The sequence below is a fragment of the Haliotis asinina genome, chromosome 7 (assembly GCF_037392515.1).
Source record: "Haliotis asinina isolate JCU_RB_2024 chromosome 7, JCU_Hal_asi_v2, whole genome shotgun sequence".
Lineage (NCBI taxonomy): Eukaryota > Metazoa > Mollusca > Gastropoda > Lepetellida > Haliotidae > Haliotis > Haliotis asinina.
In genome coordinates, this window is record NC_090286.1 from 37,174,600 (window position 1) to 37,197,428 (window position 22,829).

At 39.2% G+C, this 22,829-nt stretch overlaps 1 protein-coding gene across 2 annotated transcripts in view; it reads right to left on the reverse strand.

Annotated features, from left to right (window-relative positions):
• The window catches only part of LOC137290427 (putative ferric-chelate reductase 1), a 31,032-nt gene extending 11,777 nt beyond the window's left edge, over positions 1-19,255 (reverse strand). For both annotated transcript variants that reach the window (XM_067821356.1, XM_067821355.1), the window contains exons 1-6: positions 19,070-19,255; positions 6,732-6,944; positions 5,815-5,951; positions 4,961-5,055; positions 2,087-2,252; positions 716-916 (exon numbers count right to left, since the gene is read on the reverse strand). In XM_067821356.1, the coding sequence (XP_067677457.1) occupies positions 716-916; positions 2,087-2,252; positions 4,961-5,055; positions 5,815-5,951; positions 6,732-6,930 (798 nt within the window). In that variant the 5' untranslated portion in view covers positions 6,931-6,944; positions 19,070-19,255. The remainder of the gene's footprint in view (positions 1-715; positions 917-2,086; positions 2,253-4,960; positions 5,056-5,814; positions 5,952-6,731; positions 6,945-19,069) is intronic.
• Positions 19,256-22,829: the final 3,574 nt, after the last annotated feature.

The following is a 22,829-nucleotide window of genomic DNA, read 5'->3' on the forward strand; positions in this document are numbered from 1 at the left end:
AATTATGTTAGTTGAGATTCGTGTCAAGTTGATTCAATTTCATGGAATTCGTGTCAAGTTAATTACACTGATGTAAAGCAAACAAATATTGATCAAAGTTAGTGAATGAACCCATCACATATAGCAAGGCCTGTAACACTTTGTAATGTAAATGTGACATTACCTGAAGGTTACAGCTATATATAACACATTCTTGCTGCACAATGCTGGTAACACCAGGTTTGAGACTATTGTTTACCTGTTTCAGTGCACTGTGATGAAACTGTTTCTTTATTGGGCATTTAGTAGGACAGCAAAGATACTTAATAACTGCTTATATCATTGCTAAGCTGAAATGTGAAATTAAAGTTGGTCTGGCAAGTTTTGGTAAGGGATGGTAAGTCTTGATTTGTTGAGTTTTTACTTAAGTTAGAAGTTTTACTCAAATTTGAGAAAACTCATGCAAAGAAAACTCATGCAAGTGCATTTCTCAGAATGAACTGAAATTGATATTAAACTCAAACATAGTAGACAACTTGAATTTGGTAGATAAATTACTTAAGTTGTTTGGGCATATTTTTTGCTAAAATATGCATCTGAGTCAACAATTCAGGTGTTTCAAATTATTAGTTTCAAATTCGACTAAAAACTGAAGTTTGTTCCAAGAAATCAGGGACTGGTGTCTGTTTGGTTTCCAACACTGATATGTTCCTTGCATCATGAAACACCAACTCACCATCCTCTGGTCGTCTGACAGACCTACACCCATCCAGATATTGCCTGCGCCGGGAAGGCTAGCCTGGATGAAGAACTTGACATCGCTGCTGCTGTCTTCCCAGCCAACAACGAAGGTGCAGCCGCTGCTGTCACAGTCATGGAAACACCCTCGTGTGGTTCCGCAGGAAGCGATTTTCTGAAAGCGTCCTGGTTTTGGAGGCTGGAGAAGAAGACTCGTCCAAATGAGTCAACTACAGTCGACTATAATTTCAGGAGAATGTGTGGCTGCATTCTTTGAATGGCAATGATTACAGAAACAATACATATCTCTCATATTTGGAGGATTACATCTTACTGATTAACATCGTGAAAATATATATCACACAGTAATTGCTTTCAAGATAATCATTATCTAAGCAGAGGGATTCCTGAGCTGATTTGCCCCTCTTAAGCCAGCCAGACTCCCATGATCATAAGTTTAGATTTGGACTCATAATCATTTGTCATTAACTCAGGAGATTCACAAAAACATCCAAGTCATAACGCTCTTGCGTATCATCAGTGAAGTAACAATATAGATTTCATGCATGTAAATAATCCATGCAAAAAGTTTAATTTAATTAATAACAGCATAATTTGGAGGTAAAAATTATAACAATTTCCCTGCTAAAAACTAGCTGACACCCTTATTCCAAGTTTTGGGGGGCGATGGGGTAGCCTAGTGGTTAAAGGATTTGCTCGGCACGCTGAAGGCCTGGGTTTGATTGGGTACAAAGTGTGAAGCCCATTCCTGCTGTTCCCAGCTGTGATATAGCTGGAATACTGCTAAAAGTGGTGTAAAACCATACTCACTCATTTGGATCCTTTTCAATTTAAAAAGAATTATTTGTCTCCGTCAAACTTATGTCTATTTAACAACTAGGCACTAGTCTAGTAAAACATGAGCTGAGAGCTGATCACCTGTTAGTGAAGAACACATCACACTTTATAAATAACACCTTTCCTAGTTAGTTTTGAGCACATCACGAGATTCAATCCACATGGCATCCACATGTTGACATGTTATCATTCGAGGCTTCACTTAAAAGTTGTATTTATTCTTAATAATGAAAATTACTTGATTTGATTCTGATCGCAGGCTGGTTTAGGCGCATGGCTACCCAAAGTAGAGTATGTGATACACATCCCAGTTCCTGGGACTGTATACCAATGAAGGTCAAGATTAGAATTGGTCTTCAGCAATCCCTGCTTGTTGTAAGAGGCGACAAATGGGTGGTCAAGCTTGTTTACCTGTCTGGTACAGCCTCAGTTAGTTACAGACTGCCGCCATAATAGCTGAAATATTGCTGAGTGCGGTATAAAACTCAACTCACTGACTCAAGGACTGTACCTGTGTTGTGGGAGGTGCCGGTGTGGTGGTAGGACATGCTGAAGTATTTGTCACTGGAGACGGGACATTGGGATAGCTGGCAGGTGGGTTGGTTAGAGATTCATCTCGAATTACCACAGACATTTGTTTCACCCAGAAGGTTGGAAAGCTCTCCACAAATGTTGATCTGAAAAAGAAACGGACCAGATTTCAGTCTTGTCGTAACAGCACATTCTGAATCGTGTCTTTTCATATTAATGAATATATGTGATATTGATTTTCATGGTTTGATCATATTAAACATATTTTGAGCTTATTCATGTTTTTGCAATCATCAAACTACTGAAGCATCAAACAAACATCTTGGACTAGTATAGCTGTCTAGTATTATACAAGTACCACAGAAAATTAACACAAATAGTGTTTGTAAGTCAAAATTTGGCATGAAAGTCCTGTGTCCATGACATGACTACTGTCAACAAAGATTAGTCCATTTGATACTTATGAAGAGCGGAGGGGGTATTACTGATGGGCTAAGGAAGAATCCAAACGTAACCCCTAAACGGTTAGGTTCCAGCTGTGCATGTATTAGTTACGGTGGTCTTGAAACACTGCACGCTGAAGTGAGGCATTTACCGATGAAGGTCGGGTCTATCGATCATATTTGTCGTCTATTACCGATAACCAGCTGATAATGTAAATTCAAGTCATAAATATTAGTAAACAACAGCAGTTTGCAGTTTGCCCATGGCAGCCTTTGGTGGTCATGTGAGCAAGGAGCATTATAGTCCCTTTCAAAATTCCTCTCAGCTGCAACACTGATGTGTCGTTTGCTTTTCAAATTGCTAGATCTACATGTGCAAAGTGGACACAGTTAGACTGTACCTGCATATTGAAATATTATGTATCCTATAAAAATGCACTTAAGATGATGTGGTTTTGGTTATATTTAGTTACCAGCTATATGCGTTTGGTATGTACGAGAGCCATGCAGTAAACCCCAGGAACTATGCTTTAATTATTTTCTAGACAGTTACACAGGAATAGACTAACTCTTATTCACTTCTATTTTGATGATGGACAGAAAGAAAAAAGAAAACAGATGAATTACAATTTCAAACATTTAATTCATTTAACATTTTTCCATCAAATAATACAAAACGGACCAACTAAGCAGATACCTCAAGAAGCAAGGTTACTTTGCGACCAGTTTAAGGGTTTGATATCGAATTAAAAAATGCCAATTTACACACACACACATACAGAGAGAGAGAGAGAGAGAGAGAGAGACTCAAATCTTTATATATCATTGTTTTTGTCACAAATGATGTGAACACAGCTTTCCTGTTATTTTTAGCATTTTATCCAAATTATCACAAATTTATGAAATAATTATGCACAATAACGTCTATAGAACATATGTTGTAAAGTCAGTTAATAAACTTGGTTTATTTGCAATCATGATTGGATGTTCGGTAAATTGTTCAGTTTCAATCAATTTGTCGTGGTCTCATCAGTATTTCCGGCTCGCCTGTATTTGGTAGTGGGCTTTACCGACACAGAATATAATGGCCTTGCAAAAGGTCGGGAAGACTGCATTGGGGGACAGAAAGACGTCATCATGTCATGGGTTGGCTGATCCATAAATACTGGCTGGAAAGCTTGCTAATGTGAGAGATGCGTATATTGTGATGCGTACTTGATAATTTAATTGTGTATGTGTACATGTATTAAAGTTAGATTTAATTGTATCATCGGTAAATACCACCACATCGGTAATATCCCCCTCCGCTCTTCCTATTCAAATAACAGAGAATACTGGACACTGGATAGGCATTCATCAAATACATTTTCAAACAAAGTGTTAATAAATTTAGAATATAATATCTATGTGTCCTCCATTTTTATCTAAAACTGGCATAGAATGTTCAGCAAAACCTTCACAATGACCTTGACCTTCTACATAGGTCACACAGTATGTCATGGGTCAAGGCTAGCCCTAAAGGACTATTCATAATTAATGGCTAGAGCAGTGATGAAGATTTTTATGGAGAAGCATGTACAATATGAATGATGCCAACTAAACTTTATGTACAAAGTAACAAACCCTCCCCTCCCCACTGTCCTCATTTACAAAAACAATGCTACCCTCTCTCCCAAATAATATCTTTATGTACAAAATTGTTGATCCCCCAACCTAACCAAAACAAAGTGAAGACCCCATGAATAATGAACGGTCTCTAAGGTGTCATAACATTTGCATGACAGAAACCTATCATCCTGGACCCGAATCCAGTTCTAGGTTGTACAGTACCATGTGTATGCTGTAGGTTTAACATGCATCACTTTGGGTTATCTTCCCCAATCAAGTCATGATAGAATAGGAACACTGTTCAAAGTGATGTTAAACCAAACATTCTTGTTCACAATATTTCAGGATTGTATCCGTAATTTAAATCATGACACTTAAAACTTCTTTTATGTACAGTAATCAGTCACAAAACTATGAAAAAAAAATTCAGGCTACATAACGAGGAGAATGATGTTGACCTTTGTCATCAGTCTGTTCTCCACCACCTTGAAGGAGACTTTTCATGATACCCCTGTGACACTCAATAGGGCGGTGGGGTAGCCTAGTGGTTAAGGAGTTCGCTTGTCACATCGAAGACCCAAGTTCGATTCCCCACATGGACACAATGTGTGAAGCCCATTTCTGGTGTCCCCCCAACAGTGATATTGCTGGGATATTGCTAAAAACGGCATAAAATTAAACTCACTCACTCACTGTGGTAGTCAAGCACTGAATAGTTTCAAGAACAATGTTGGGTAGTTGCTAACTTTTGCCAAAACACCACAGCTCCGTTGAGGGAGTCTTGACAGGCATGGCATACTTACACAAATACAAGATCCCCTTGAGCTGTAGCTGGTGCAGTCCAACTGAATGTTATTGAACTTTTCACGTCACCGCTGACATGGGTAATGGATGGATTCTGGAAATAAACATCCATACATACTCGTCAGATGATTACCATTTATTGGTTCTCACCATAAAATTCTATGTGATATATATAGAGGATAACTAAACGACCTTCCGTGCAATACCATTTTTTATTAATCGAGTTAATGATTTGGTATCAGACGAGCGAAAGCGAGTTTGATACTAAATCTTTAATGAGTTTAATGAAAATGGTATTTCACGGAAGCGAGTTTAGTATTCTGTTTATTACTCGCCAACATAAATTGACAGAAACTTCGGGGAAATTGCTTACAGTGTGAGGACTTTCAGCTTTCAAGTCAAGCAAGGTCTACTAAAATCGCGACATCAACATTAGCATTGTGACATCACAACTTTGAACCATTTTGACGTCATACGTCAAGCGGTATTACACTAGTGTAATATTGAAGTGAAAATATTACACTGCAGTATCTTCAACGGGCAAGTAATAATATATTGTATGATGATATGCAAATGTCAGTCTCTGAGTCTGTGAGATGTAAATGGAAGTGAAATTATACAAGCTGCAGCCTCTCAGATACAAATGGAGGTGAAATTTTACCTATTACAATGTCCCTGAGAAATATGTGAAAGTGAAATTATACATATTGAATTGTCTCTAGCATGATCATATTGTGTTTTCTTTATTTTATAAGGAGCCCTCTGTCACATGATCAGCGATATTATTGATCGTAGTGTGTGGAGCAGAAAATATTTGTCTCTTATCTCAATAAAGTGTAGTGGGTTAACTTACAGATGGACACCTTGTCTGAGAACGGCTGTCAGATGGAGCAAACGTTCCAAACGCTGCAGTTGATGTTAGATCAGCTACTCGTCTTGCCTGCACCAGGAAACCTTTGAACTGTCGCCCACATATGCCTGCCAGCGTCACTGTACAGACAAGCAATATTGTGGAAGTGAGTGAGTGAGTGAGTGAGTGAGTGAGTGAGTTTAATTTTATGCTGGTTGTAGCAATATTCCAGCAATTTCACAGCAAGGGACACCAGAAATGGGTTTCACACATTGTACCCATGTGGGGAATTGAACATGGATCTTTGGCGATTTTCAGTGAATCCTTTAACCACTAGGCTACCCCACTGTCCTCAATATCATAGAAAGGAGAATGGGAATGTTGAACATCTGTTAGAGATTAAATGGGTCTTGTTTAGTACAATAATAGGGGGTGGTTGGGTGTTCGCTCGTCACGATGAAGACCCTGGTTCTTTTCCCCGTATGAGCACAATGTTTGAAGCCCATTTCTGGTGTCCCCCACAGTGAAGTTGCTGGAATATTGCTAAAAGCAGCAAATAACTAAACTCACTAATTACTATAATTACATCCTGGTAACATACCCCTTACCCACAAACAAATTCTCAGACAGACATTCATATCCTGAATCAGAATATGTACTTAACCGAGAAAGTGCAATTCAAAATTTAACATGTGACCATTTTCTACAAGGAATTGTTTGAACATAACCTTCAGCAATGGGTGACAAGTCAACATGATCTACCCTGTTATGATGGAGCCTCAGAGGCTAAGTGGGTTAGACTGCTGTCCTTGTGTGCTTGCAGTTGGCTGGGATCAAATCCTGGATGCGACTCACCTCAAATTTGAACATTTCAAATTTTGTACATTCCCAAATGTTATCCTTTTTTGCGATGCACTCACCATCAATTCTTTTGCCAGGGGTGTAGGAAGCTGAATTTGGTGTTATCATGAAAGGAGAGGGAAAGCTTTGAGTGGTTCCACTATGCTGAGGCACCATGCTGACGCATGCGGCAGGGTTTGCCCCTGCTGCATTGCCTCTGACTGATGGCAGCAGCACCACTGCCACACACACCAGTAACAGTCCTCTCATGGTTGTCATGGAACTGCAATGACCTGAAAAAAGGCAAAAACATGAATTTTATGAAGTTGTAACCAAGGCAATGGAGCATGAAAACTCATCGCACTACCCCTACCCACCATTTCACTCTTCACACACACAAACACACAAGATTCATATGGGAATTGGCTCTTCACACACACAAACACACAAGATTCAAATGGGGATTGTGTGATCAGAATTGCTCAGTAACTCATGTTTCCCAAAAATACCCCTTCCCTAGGCAGTTTAAGTAAACGTTGCCCCAGTGCTATTCGTTACACTCCTGCACTGGGTCTAACAAAATAAAGAAATATCGACAGAATATTAATTATAATTAATATGAAAAAGTGTTATTATATTGCACATTTCTGATTTAATTTACTCAATCAACACACAAAGTTAGGTTTTATTAATGGCAGCTTCTTAGTTATGAAAATTCCATAAATGATGCTAACCAATAATTTTCAATAACTGATACATTGTAATGAACTAATCATCAGTTGTGAGATTTAAACCAATTCCCAACACTACAGCACATGCATAAATATTTCACCACACACATAGTTTGAAATATGTACATGTCCTTAAGATTTTCCATAGCAATATAACTCAAAGATACTTCCCCAAAAGTTATTCGTAAGCTATAGATTATCGATTTCAATGATTTCTATCAATAGCAAGCCATAATGAAAACATCTGTGGTGTGTGGACACTGTCCACTGGACCTTACAAGCTGCTTTTAGTTTCAAAGCAATGGATTGAAACAGTTGTCCTGAGCAACCTTTCCATATAAAATCAGGCAAAATGTGCCATTATGTTCATTATTTCAAAGCAGAGCCTATTGTAAACAATAAGCTTGAGTGTACTGATGTGTCACGTTTCACACCTGGAAGATTGTCATTGGTGACACATCATGTCTGGAAAAGTCACTGATGTGTAGTAGAGGTTTTGTGATAAACAGGACAAAAAATATGTGAATGCTGATAAAATACAGAACTGACTGTGCATTGAATAAACTTTGTTGTTCTCTTTGTGTGAACTATTCAAGTAGTGCCTAGTCACATGAAACACAAGGACACAAACCCTCTGATGTCATGACCTTTGTGTATGACATCACAATCAAAGTTGGTTCACTTAACAAAAACCCTAACCTGCATTAACCTGCAACTGACATTATGACTGATGACATAAAAATTAATCTCTCTTTTCTTCAAAAGCCTCTACTGTTCATGTTGGGAATTCAGTAATTGTAATTTTTAAGAACACATGGTTTTGAAGAGTGAATTTTAAAATAGTTCTTAATTTGATTTGCATGGCATGGTAGATATTGAAATGGCATGGTAGATATTGAAATGGCATGGTAGATATTGAAATGGTATGGTAAATATTGAAATGGCATGGTAGATATTGAAATGGTATGGTAGATATTGAAATGGCATGGTAGATATTGAAATGGTATTGTAGATATTGAAATGGTATGGTAGATATTGAAATGGTATGGTACATATTGAAATGGCAAGGTACATATTGAAATGGTATGGTAGATATTGAAACGGCATGGATGAACCTTTTTCAGTGTGCCCTGGCACAACTATTATTTTGAAAGTAATACTATTCATGATTCAATTCAATGGAAAATACAGGTGACCAACTAAAATGATTCAAAACCTATCTTAACACCTCACCAAACTGGTTATCGGTGGCAGTCTCAATCACACAGCTTATCATGTGCTTTGCACATGTCTGAAGCCTTGTGTTTCTGTAGTATGCATATGATGTTTAGCCACTTAGCTCAGGTTGAGTAAAGATGTCGTTAACACCACTGCATTATGTCTGTGTGTCCAGGTAGTCTGGATCAATGATAATGACCTCTTGAAAACCTTGTATACTTTCTTTTGATGGTCAGTTTAGATAACATAGCTTGTGGATTAGTGCATGGGTTCAGTACAAATGACACTGAACAGTCTTGATAGTGTATAGGAAATCAAGCCATCTAGTTTACAGGTTTTCACAATGTTTATTGATGTTTCAAATAATAAATCAACCTGACATAATTCTTGTGATATTCTAACTCTAAGATTAAATGGAACATCAAAAGGTATGGGCTCATTTAGTATCACAAAGCTACTCCTGCATTATCTGTTGGGTGTCCCCTTTTCCACTGTTTTTTAGTTAGTTGTCATATAGACACAACGAACTATCCACTATCTGACCTGAATGTCATTGTCAAACACCTTTGTACAATACTTTTATAATACACAACAGTTATGTAATGTTGCAGTTCAACACTGTTCCTAGTCAGAGACAATATATCAAGCTTACTATCATGGTCTCTGGCCTAATGTACATGTACCTCTCAAATACCAAACATTATTCGGTTTCACAAGAGGCACATTTAAAACAAACTCTGTCATAATTATAAGCAAAGCCATTCACACTAAAGTTCAGCTTCATCAGCTAACAAGCTGCATTTTTGAGGCAACGTAAATGAAACCCTTACGTGAATAACTTTAACACATAATATTTGGAATTACACTTCTCTGTAAAGAACAGATTCTAGTGCTTTTCTGGGGTTGAATCCCATTTGGGATTTGATGTGTGCTGGCAAGTAGGTGCCTGACTCTGTGATAGTGGTTTGAATTCTGGAGTACTAGATTCTGCACTTTACTGAAAAAGTGTAAAACCAATATAACATATTGCATCTGACCATGTACGACCTGTACCTCTGGAAAGGTGAAAAATACAAAATTATCCAAAAGTGGGTAACATACTAACAAAGTTCATGTCCAAAAAGTACAAAGGCAAAAATTTCAAAAGATTCAGGACAGAGAGTATGATATGCAATAAACTAACATTACAAGGAACTGAAAGGCATTACTAATGTTAGTTTGGAATAATGGGAGTTCATAATACACACATTTTCACTAATCTGCTAGTGCACCACACCATGGCGTGACATACAAATACATATGCATGGATCAAATATATGTGTAGCTTATGTATACTATTCAAAAAAGGTAGGGGACATTCCGTTTTGCCAGCATACCACCAGCCAATGCCAATGCGTATGAAGAGATGGTAATATATAGCCATAATGATTAAAACGTTTCCAAAGAAATGGAATAAACTGTAACATTTTCCCCTGATTTCTCTTCATCATCTGTTTCCTCCTAGGCTTCATCAATTTGCATTTTATAAGTCTGTTAAATGCAGCATCCCTCACTTCTTTAATATCAACAATGATGAACCAGCCATCCTGAAGCTGACACTTCAGTATTTGGATATTTGAACCCCCACCCTCACATTCTTCACAAAACCTGAATCTGCCACTGAATAATCAAACTAAAATATTTAGTAATGAAACATTACATACATCCAGAATAATAAAATTATTATGATCACAGCATGGCTTTTCTTATCAGATGACATTTCTATATGCACATCTCCACATGTGACCACATAAAACTGATCTGTGTTCACAGATATCTAATGCATATCTCAATAGAACGCCTCAAGCATGACCCTGGCACTGGATACCATTGACATATTTACCTTCCTCCTTATGACTACAAGACCTGTATACATTATACGCATACTGAGAGAGGGAGTGTTGGGAACTGTCCAGCATACAGGCTGTATACAAATGGGAATCTATCTGTGCATACAAATCCTTGGTTACATAGAAACCATGCCTTTGACTGTGTGTTGTTTTCTTGCACAACCAACCATGACTGAAAACATTTTCAGGTCATGAAATGAGAATAACATTTTATTTGAAAGATATTCTGTGAGTGAGTTACGATTTTAAGTCATATCAGCAATGTCAAATAGCACCCTGGCTTTTCTTCTGCCATCACATTTATCATATCTTGTGAACGTGATATAGAGTTGACAAATATTCTTAAATCAGCTGATTAGACGAACATTTAACATGAATACAGATATGACAACATTCGTAGGTTGCATACTGACACTAAAGTATCTGTGTTCAAGGCAAGTGTTTTTTTGTGTTCGTATAAGAAGTGTAAGAAGTATTCCTATTTTTGAATTTTAGAGAGAAAGAGAGAGAGAGACACAGAGAGAGAGAGAGAGACAGAGAGACACAGAATTACACACACACACACACACACACTGAAACTCACCTTAACAACAAACACACACAGGTAAGAGAAATTTGAACACAGAAAATCACTAGGTGATGCTTTTAAAAATAAATTAAAACTTAAGAAAATTGTTATTTTCAGTAAAGCTTAGATAATCACTGTTATCAGGTCGTCAGTCCCCAAAGCATAAGCTGGAACTTTTATATTCAAATTCTAAGGATTGTTGAAAACTAGCCAGTGCGTGATGCGTATCGTGAATGGTATGATGCGTATCACGAATGGTATGATGCGTGTTGTAAATGGTATGATGCATATTGTGAATGGTATGATGCGTGTCGTGAATGGTATGATGCGTATCGTGAATGGTATGATGCGTGTCGTAAATGGTATGATGCGAGTTGTGAATGGTATGATGCGTGTCTTGAACGGTATGAACTAGAAAACTCCCTCTTTAACTCTCAACACAACATGTCATAACATATTTCACAGATCTGAGTCACACTCTTGCCGACATTTTTTTAACATTGTTGACATAACTCGCTCAGTAGAGCAAGGGGGTACTCACTCCCGTGTGATAAGTCCTATGTTTACATAAACTGTTCCACAAATAGATAAGACACAGGTTTCCACTGCCTGTACTTAACCTTTTAACAACTCCCAAAGTCTAGGACACACATTCCTGTAGCAGAAATATCTACAATCCTTTCACAGTCATCGAATAAAGAGCCTGATTACCACACTCCCAGGACCTGCATGAAAACTCCCCAACCGTAACCCCGAGCGGTGGATAAAGTAAATATCGTTACTAGTTGATAGTATGCGTTGGATCTACTAATCTACTGAGAAGATACCGTCCCGGCATCTCCTAATTTACTCAAATTACTGAGAAAAGGCCGTGCGATGATCGCGACATCTGTAAATTCGAATCCATAAATAATTGTATAACTATGAGAAAACTTACACATCATTTACCTGAGTTGGTGGCTGTTATGTCCAAGTCATAACTGACAGTTGCTGTGTCATCTGACCTACTTACTCACAGACCCCGCGCCTGCTAGTAGCAAACACTGTTTACGGAAACACGGATCACGTGACTTCTTTTTTCAATCGGCACTTACGGCGACCTTGTCTCGGCGCGACGGAACCGATACTGAGCGCTGCTCTGTCAGCAATTCGAATTGTTGCTCTATCTATATTCAGGTTGTGAACTATTTAAAGCCCTATAATTCGGATGTTGGTTAGAACTGAAATAAATACCTTGTCAACGATCTTAATATTTGTACTTTTGCTAGTTCAGGCAATTAATATAACAATGTTCAAGTCAATATTATCTCCTGTGCCGATATATGTTTGAGTACAGTCAATTTCAAAAACGAGTATTGATATTAACACGATTAATATGTATTATTGTGTTCTGTTTAACACTGTGTGATCGATATACATAATTTGCTGAGTACTGATATCAATTTTATTGATAAATTGAAGGCGTTACCGCTGCATTTGCTAACCAAGCAATGGATGGGGTATTTATTTATTTATTTATTTATTTATTTATTTATTTATTTATTTATTTATTTATTTATTTATTTATTTATTTATTTATTTATTTTAAAATGTATATAGGCCACGAGCACTACCATATCTGATTGGATTTTTAATATGGTGGAATCGTGAAGATCCAGGTTAGAACTGATCTTCAGCAATGCATATGTTTATTATCGTAAGAGGCGATCAACTGGATCGGGCCCGGTGGTCAGGCTCGCTGACTTGGTTGACTCATCGTATCCCGATTGTGTAGACTGATGTTTGTTATGAATTATGTTGATCACTGGATTGACACGATTATTTACAGACCGCCGCCATATAGCTACACTATTGCTGAGTTCGACGTTAAGCATGAAACAAAGAAATTGTTGTGCGGGACTTATTGTGTTGCCTCATTGCGATTACGTTATGTTGCAACGTCTTCACTTCGAACCAATGAATGTGAGTGAGTGAGGTTTTCTTCGCCACATTTAGGTATATTCCCGCTATATCACATCGGTGGACACCAAAAAGGGTCTTCACACATTGTACCCATGTGGGGAATCGAACCTGGAACTTCCGCCTAATGATCAAACACTTAACCACTGCACTACCCGACCATACTGACCGAGTTTAGCAATATTCCCGCTATATCACAACGGTGGACACCAAAAAGGGCCTTCACCAATACGTACACTTTACGTATTGCTGGAATGGAGATAGAAATTCATGTCATAACCGGTAGTATATTTATATGTGACAACAAATAGGAAAGCCGTTGAAGGTATATATCTTCAGTGCAAGCGTCTCGGAGATTTGGTACATTCAGGTTCTTTCGTAGACATACACGCATAAATATTTTATTAACGCGTGACGTGATATGTTACAGGTAAAACAATGTTTCAAATGCTTCAATGAAATGATAAAACATATCACCCAGCCGTAACACTGGTCTATGAGACACTGAAAACAAATTAACTAAAATATGAGCAATATACAGTATGGACGATTGTGTTCATAATATACGTAAAACAGTCTGTAGGTGAAAAAAAATATATCAAGAATGTAACTGCCCTCTAAGGAACATATCGTTAATGGTATCAGCTTAAGTTAAAGTTTGAGAACCTTGATATCAGCTGCATTTGTAATACTGCTTCACTTGCAGTTATGAACTGTTATTACTATATCGAACAAAATAAGCGGCATTCTGATATCGGCACATTCCACACGACACCTAGGTACTTTAGTCGATGTGATGATTCGCGATTCAGATAGTTTTCGGTTCTCATAGCGATCCATGTACGGGAAGTTATGGCGGGTAAATATCCGAGTCTGGACCAGATGGTCCATTTACTGATGAATCAGCAATTATTTATGCCTTCTTGAAACAATTCCGCAATCAGCCAGTGGCCTCGGTAGTCATTTTATCACACCACACGACAAAAAATATTTTTACACATAGGAGGATTTACTCTTCCTTATAATTACAATCTCCATATATGGGGCTGAATTATACACCAGTCACTTGTGAAAATAAGTCAGTTATTCAGTTTTCTTTTATAAATTTAGGATAACATTTCGTAATTTTGATATTAATGCTCTCAGTAACTCCGAAAAGCTTCGAATAGCTGTACAATTGCAGCTGTGGCATAAAGCAATATTGTAACTCTACAGATGTTAACGCTGTTATATGTTCAGCAATATATACTGTATATACTGCGTATATACAGCCACAACATAAAAACGCATAATCGGCATTACTATTATATCAATCAATACGCATCAGGCACGATGTGTTTTGTACTCACATCGCACCACAAGGAATAAGATTTGCGATCAGACTCATCATCACCGGCATCATGTTTTAAACACTCGGAAATTGTTTCAGTGTAGGTTTAATTTTTTCTAGGTTTAAGTTTAAGCCTTAAGTTTTTAGTTTAAGTCCTTTTGATATATATTGTATACCGGAAATTATCTCTCAGCCTTTCGATTTGCTGTGTCAAATTACATATTTCAATAATAACTAACTAACTAACTAACTAACTAACTAACTAACTAACTAACTAACTAACTAACTAACTAACTCAATAACTAACTAACTAACTAACTAAATAAATAAATAAATAAATAAATAAAAGGTAACTGACTTTATTTAAGTACATGCATGAACTGCACTAGCTATTACCTACATCAGACAAGTGCAACAGATGTTTCTCATCGTACAAATAAAACAAATGCACCATGATAATACATATTTCATCAGGTTAACAAAGCAATTAAAACAATACCACTGATTCCAGTTTATCATCATGAGTTTTGATGTGTACGGCCGTCGCTGGAGCGATCGATCGTGCTTTGAATAATTATTTTCCTTCTGATTTCGATATGTATTTATGCATATTTCATGATATAAATCAAGCACGAAGCCACGCGATTATGCGATATTTTTATTTACTGCATGCAATTTAGTTTTGCATTATACAAGCAACGATGGTATGCGTAGCTACCATCATAAAAAGACCCCGGGCTTACACATATTTTAAAATAATGCTTAAAAGGTTGGTCAAAAACCCAGTGCTGTCTGAATATGAACGTTTGCAACCCATGGGCCTTACATGAAATATATGTCGTGACTGACTAGCATGCAATAAACCCAATATACTAGTATGTATATAATTGTGATCTCCAACATGTACTACGGACCATATATATTTAAGCTATAATTAACATAGTGTGTGCCTACTCAATCTCACGATATAAAATATGAGTTTATGTTAAATGCACGTTTTATGTCAAGCACACCACGGGAATCTTTATGTAGCAAGTAAATCACAAAATGCGTGTATTCTTATAGGCATGCAAATAGAGGGATGTGTTTATTTTTGCAGACATATAAAGTTATATCGTGGCAATTCTTTGGCAATCCATGCTGGTCGCAGCATGCGACCTACGAGATTGGGTAGTCAGGCCTGCTGACATAACTGATGCATGTCACCGTATTCCAGCTATGTACGTGATGTTATGTTGCTGATCACTGGATTATCCGGTCCAGAATCCAATATTTACAAACCGTCGCCATAGATCTGGAATATTGCTGTGTGCAGCTTTATACGACAAGCAAAGACTATCAGCACAGCACCCCAACGTCACCAATTGTAGCACAAGTCTCCCAGTTATTCAGCGTGTCATTGATAGAGTTAAGATATAAACAGAAGATGTTATCCATATTAATTAATACTCCATCTTCTATAAGCCTCTCAAAGAATCTAAGACATTGTCAACGCATATATATATGTCCACGGGGAGTCTAGCTCAGCATTTAGAGGAAGAATACGTTTAGAGGAAGAGTCCGTTGGGTCCAAACATCTTCAGTTGGTTGTACAATACACAAAATCCAAATGTTAATGGAGAAACAGGTCGAGCGGTGACTCTATGGCGAGACAAGGATATCAAACAGGAGCAACGACTGTAAATATACGGGCTGAATACTAGGCTGCTTAACAATGTAGAAGTAAATATACATATATAGACAACAATGGACAAAGGTATAACAATAGACAGATGAAGAGACTATCGCATTGTCTTGGCCTTATTGTTGTGATGGCAGAAATGACCGAGGGCATAACACATGAATAGGTTATACAGTGTATATGCAATAATATAAACTGTATTGCCACAACTGACAGATTTACAGCAAATGAAGTAGTCGAGATTACCGGGACGAGACGAAACGGTTACGTGATTTAGTCCGAACGCTATAATCTTTAAATAAATACGTATCAAAACAGAGTGCTCTTGAGTCAGTCTGTGACTATGTTACAACCAGTTAACATAGTTAATGTAAAACCCGGTTAAAATCTGTCATGAAATATCCATTTCGTGACAGCACTCGATATATGGAGTTACACATACAGTAATGCTTGTGCATACACTCACCCGCATTCGGATACATGTGCTATACGGATATCAATCATACTTAAGCGTAATGGCACAAAAACGATGGACCCGTTCCACAAGGCGATCTCAGCGCTACCACGATCCCAGGCTCATCAGTTACGATCACCTTAATCTTAAGATCGCTGTGTGAAAATATGCCATCGACTCTCTCTATTGTCTGTCTGCATTTACTGTCCTTGAGGTTGAACAATAGTTTATTGTTTTCTCTTCAACTAGTCCTCCTTGTAATGCAAAGTATTCGCCTACTTTGGGTCTCCTTTTCGTTTCAAAGGGAAAAATAAAAATTATATATTCTCGGAGTTAGGTTTAAGCTTACTCTAAGGCGTGACTGATTGATCTGCACCGACATCCAGAGGCATTGCACTAATTACGGTACGGTGGCCTAGTGGTTAAAGTGTCCGCTCGTCACGTCGAAGAACTGATCGATTCCCCACATGATCACAATGTGTGAAGCCCTTTTCTGGTGTGCCCCGCCGTGATATTGCTGGAATATTGCCAACAGCGACGTAAAACCAAACTCACTCAAACAAGAATTTTTATTTCTTCAGTTGACATTACTAAGTTGATACTCTCATGAGTGGTGCGCATAAGTGATTCTTCAATCTTCAGTGATCTTCTTATTTAACTCTGAAAACTATAGTTTTATTGAACCAGGCCTAAGTTAGTCTCATTCTGAAGCGTTATTAACCACAAGTGAAATATCCATTTCATAATTTCATGCACATAATATTTCATTTCTTAATGCATATTAATTTAGCATAGTGACTGGTGTAGCTATAGCTGTCCATGTAGGCGTGAAGGTACAATGTGCTGTAGGCGACTGGTGACGACATCGCAATGAGTTACTTGAGTAAGATGACCTGCTGATTATGTCAAGTTGTAAATACTGATTACGACTAGGATTGTCAGTGACACGATGTCGACTAATTCACCCATAACCACCCACTCAATCCACTCTTGTAATTCACCTTCACCGTCCATCCAGTCCACCCTCCAACCATCCTTTCAATACGACCCGACCGCCCATCCACTCCACTCGCCAGCCACCCATCCAATACACCCTTCTAATGCGCCCTAGCCGCCCATCCAGTTCACCCTCCAAGCACCCTTCTAATGCGTCGCACCCGACCAGCCAATCCACCCATCTATCCAAACCACGACCAAACATCCACCAATTTAAGCTACCCATTTTCCTGTTACTAAAATATGAAAATGATTGAAATGAACATCCGGGACATCTACACCTCTGCTTTTGCTACAACTGGTTGAACGGTGACAATGGCAGAGTTTATGTAATTACCTGTGGCATACAGTTACACGTCCTTCACCACGCCTGTATCAGTTTACATACTCGTTCTGTATCAATACGCTGACATTTATGAAATTCTTATTCTGTAACAAATTATGATCATAACTGTGTACGCAGATTGGCAATCGTTAAACCAAATCAGTGGATTTCGCCCTCATGAAAATAGGCGCCTTTTGCAGACTCGTTTAGCACACATGCAGCCTTGTCTGATTTCTAGATAAAACAGGTATGGGGCGGTGGGATTGTGAAGGGTGTATCTGCTTGTGGTTAAAGCCACAAGCAGGAGGTCAGGTTCGAATCTCCAGTCAAGTACAATGTTCTGGTGTCCCTCGCGTCAACATTGCTGGAATATTGCTAAAAGCGGCGTAGAAGTATATCCATTCACTAAAAACATTTTTTTTGTCATCGTAAATAGCGATTCGGTGGTTTTTAAAAGAACCCGATTGTAAGGGCTATGGGCAGGGACAGATAGTAATATATCTGCATAACAACCAATTCAGCAACAACACTTAAATCTACCTATATGTGCCGAAAAGGAGTGGCATCACTTATTGAGCAATGTGAAGGTGTCGCGACACAACGGTTCTTCCCACGCTGCGGGGCCCCACCCCTATATGTAATACTGGACAGTAGGGTCCGATTACCGCACCTGGGCTAGCCATAATTACAGGTTGCGGAGAACTCCTACCCCCGGGCTAGATGCAATTAAGTTTCATGACTAAGTCTATACTGGACTTTGGCAATAGGTATACACTCGTATTCGCCGCGCCTGTACAGCTAACGATGTACTGTCCCCCTTATTTTACTCTTACCAACAGACGTATGTTTACATAGGTAAATAAAACACTGCTTGCTCACAGGCCATGGCGTTCGCTCCGTCCACCTAGTTTAAATAAGACTAACTACAAGGACAGATTCAAGATCACGAAAGAAGTTTATGATACCTCTCTCCCCAAATATAATATCATGTTTAACACCGTGTAAGTCCGCTGTAGGGTGAGAGAAAAGGGATATATCTCTGTAAATAACAACTATATGATCAGATTATTACATCACGATGACAGGTTAATCGGGTTATCATCGAACAACGGCGTGTTGCAGTTACTGACTGTGATCATTAGTAAAACGACAGCTGCCTGTTCAACCACTTACTCCATTATTAGATGTCGGTTGATAATTCTATAATTAACTCACCGTTGATAGTGAGTGTTATATCGAATAGTTAAGGACTTGCTTCAAATCTCACCTGAGTGGTTTGTTCCTTCAGCGAATGTGTATGTTCTGTGTTCGGGATCAGTTATCTCCACAAAGTCTCTCTCAACTGATGTCAACAACGACTGCGTTCACCTCGTCCAACGACCACGCCTCTTTTCCAAGTCGCAGAGGATGGCGGGAGTTGTGCTGTGTCACAACGCACTGTTGTCTCGTGAATGGATCTGTACATGGCTCAACACACGCTGTGGTATGTCCATTCACGTGTGACGAGTTGACGCGCTGGGCATAATGGTTTTATGTCCCCACCTTTCAGTATCGTGGGGCTTTGAGATAAGGTTATAGGGTCTGTGTTATAGGTCTTATGTGAAAGCATGTGACGTTATTGGAATTCATAATGACGTTGATTTCAGTTTAAAAGTCAAGAAGGCATTTGATTTAAAAAAAAAATTACAGTACACTTGTCATGATCAAAACACTTTCCAAAGTATTTCCGGGTTTACTTTATTCTCTTTTATAGACATAACACGAAGCCCAAGCAACAGGTACGTAGTTCCTTTTTTTGGCCTCAGTTGTTGTTAACTCGAACTCAATATTCAGTGGATACAATGTGTATGAAGATGGATATGAAATCAGTTCGCTGTCTCGTCTCTGTCAGTGCTGTATTCAGATACTGACACTGCTTATCTCGAACCAGACAACTCAGTAAAATGGCAATATAAATTCTTTACCCCAGGAGCAGCACTACCAGCGTTGTACTTGAGCTCTGACAATCCGTCGTCTCGAACCACGGACAACTCAATCTGTTTTCAAAAATCGCTGGTTATTCGTTACAATGTGGATACAAGCTATCTGCGCGTTCACTTTTATCTGTCTACATAATCACTGTATTCTGAGTCATTTGTTTTAGACGAACAGTTCGATACTGGCCAGGTTTTATGCACAGATCTTTATGGTGCATGAGACTAAAACACGTTACACAACGATAAAGTCCCTTTAAGGTAACATTAATGCAATGTTACAACAGAAGCATAGTAAGAGAAGAGTGAGTTTAGTTTTATGACGCACCCTTCAGCACTCCAGCTGCGTGGTGGCGGTCTGTGAACAATCGAGTCTAGTCCAGACATTACACTGATCAACAGCATGAGCATCGATCTGCGCAGTGAAGAACCGATGACATGCGTCAACCAAGTCAGCGAGCCTGACCGCCCGATTCCGTAAGTCGCCTTTTGCGACAGGCATGAGTTACTGAAGACACATTCCAACCCGGATCTTCACGCGTGGAGACAAGCATGAGTTACTGAAGACAAATTCTAACCCGGATCTTTGTGGGTAAAATAATACAGAGAGGTATCGAACCTGTAACCCAGAAAATGAGTGTGTAAACTGTATGTGGAGGCTGCTGTTCGTTATTACAGCTACTTGACAGTGTGGTGTAAATAATAATAACAAAAAGAGAGATCGAGTCATGTCATGTGATATGCAAATTGACCTGTCGTATTTAAGTCATTGCAAAGTCACCACAGAACGGGAGGGGGCATGAGGGTACACAATCGCCGACGATGATTTTTACAGAGAAGCACTTACAAAGTGTCCCCTGCTTCCTCTCATGTCAAGTGGAAACCAATGAACACACACATCCACACACATCCACACACTTTAGGCATAAGTTTATATCTGCCCCACCCCCTTACTTTCCATCCCCATCCAACCCCAAAGAGGAAAAAAGGCCAGTTTTCACCAAACCTTGCCATCCGAGTTGAGGGCCTTTGTAAACTGGAACCTTGGGCGTCACCGGTCCATACAGCGTAAGGAACAAACCTAGGGAAACACTTGGTACCTGAAAACGTGTAATATTTGTGGGATCTGTTTTCGTGAATCTAAAGGAGCAAGTGTGAGAAGGGAGATATGCTATCTACGTTTTCCCCTAGAAATAGGGCTGGGCTGAATTGTAAATAAATAAGAGACAAACTGGGAGCAAGTCAACAGATTAAATGCTTGGGTTCTTTGTCCCACCTGGGCGCGTCGGCCCACGAGCCTGAACCTTACCCTTGCTGTCAGTGTCATTTCGATGACTGGTGTGCTGCGAGCGTGGTGAAACACTCCATTACTCACATAAGCTTTGTGATGACCTGTGTCAACTGTACTGTGAATATAGACACGTGTGGCTGGCTATACGCTTACACACATGTTCAAAAAGTGCAACGTCATCTCTGAGAAATCACTTTTAGCCCAATTCCTCAACAGCCTCAGGAAGTGTCCGTCAGAGGAGACTGGAAACAAAGGGGTTAACGTCGTCCTTTCGCTCATATGACGACGTGCTTGAGTGTGTGTGTGTGTGTGTGTGTGTGTGTGTGTGTGTGTGTGTGTGTGTGTGTTACTGCTTGCATTACCCCAGGCTTAAGCTGGTTTTATAGTGCTACCTCGCTACCATGCCACAGTTCAGCATAAAATACCCCACTCAGACACATTTTACTGACTCTGAGACGACCTGTCCTTGTTGTAACATTAACGCCAGGCACAGAACAACCAGTACCATGTTGTAACGTCTTTGATCATGGCGCGGCTGGGATCGAACCGGCGACCTTCCGCTCTCCGGGCGGAGGCTTTCACCATGTCACCGTTATTTATTTCAGAGTAGAGAAATGCATAGTGTGTTGGTGTAATACATTATTTCATTTCACTAGTCGAAGTATCAATAGAAACTTTGAAAACGCGATATTTGGATTTCTCTTGCTTCTTGTTTATTGTGTTATCAATATTCCAAGTGTATTTGTATGACGGCGGCCCGTTATAGTTGAATCTGGACCAGACAATCCACTGAGTGACAGCATGGATATCGATCGATGCAGTCGAGACACGTGTCAACCAAGTCAGCGAGACTGACACACATTCTCTCCACACGAGTCCTATTCGTCAGTAACTATATACATGTATAGTCACAAAGTCAAATCTATCTCGAGGTTTTGTTGCATGCGTCCTGTCATCTCGCGATGCAATTAATTTTCCTATACCACTATTACGCAAAGGAGATTATGCTGAAGTATTTCTTGCCAGAAACATTTGCAATTTCTTCTTTGAGTGGCGTTTCTTCGGCATAAGTCACCTGAAGTTGAGTCTTGCCAGACTAATTTGGAATCGGACATCACGGCCGATCATCTTCCTCGGTCCCCTGACCCGTGAAGGTCCCGGGGTAGAATAGGCCTTCAGCAACCCATGCTTGCCATAAAAGGCGACTCAGCTTGTCGTAAGAGGCGACTAACGGGGTCGGGTGGTCGAGCTCGCTGACTAGGTTGACACGTCATCGGTTCCCAACTGCGCAGATCGATGCTCATGTTGTTGGTCACTGGATTGTCTGGTCCAGACTCGATTATTTACAGACCGCCGCAATATGGCTGGAATATTGCTGAGTGCGGCATAAAACTAAACTTACTCACTCACTCCTCGGTCCCCTTGGTCTTGTACGATCCTTTACATCACAAGTGGTCACTTGCTTCCTCAAAGCCGAGGTGTGACCGTTTGGTTCATGTTATAGATAGCACTGATGTGATGCATGCCAATTACCTGCCATCGTATATGTTCTTAAAGCTCTTGCCCTGTCTAGAACAGTTTACTCTTAGTACTTGTAAATACGTTCCGAAAACTGTAGTGCAAATAAAACAATTTTGAAATGTTACCTGAATGTATTTAATGACTTTCCAGTACGTGAGCATGCAGCTCATAGCGGTTGACATATTTTGGGGAGCAAGTGCTATATGTGGACTCCAGCATACTAGGGTATGATCGTCTGTTTG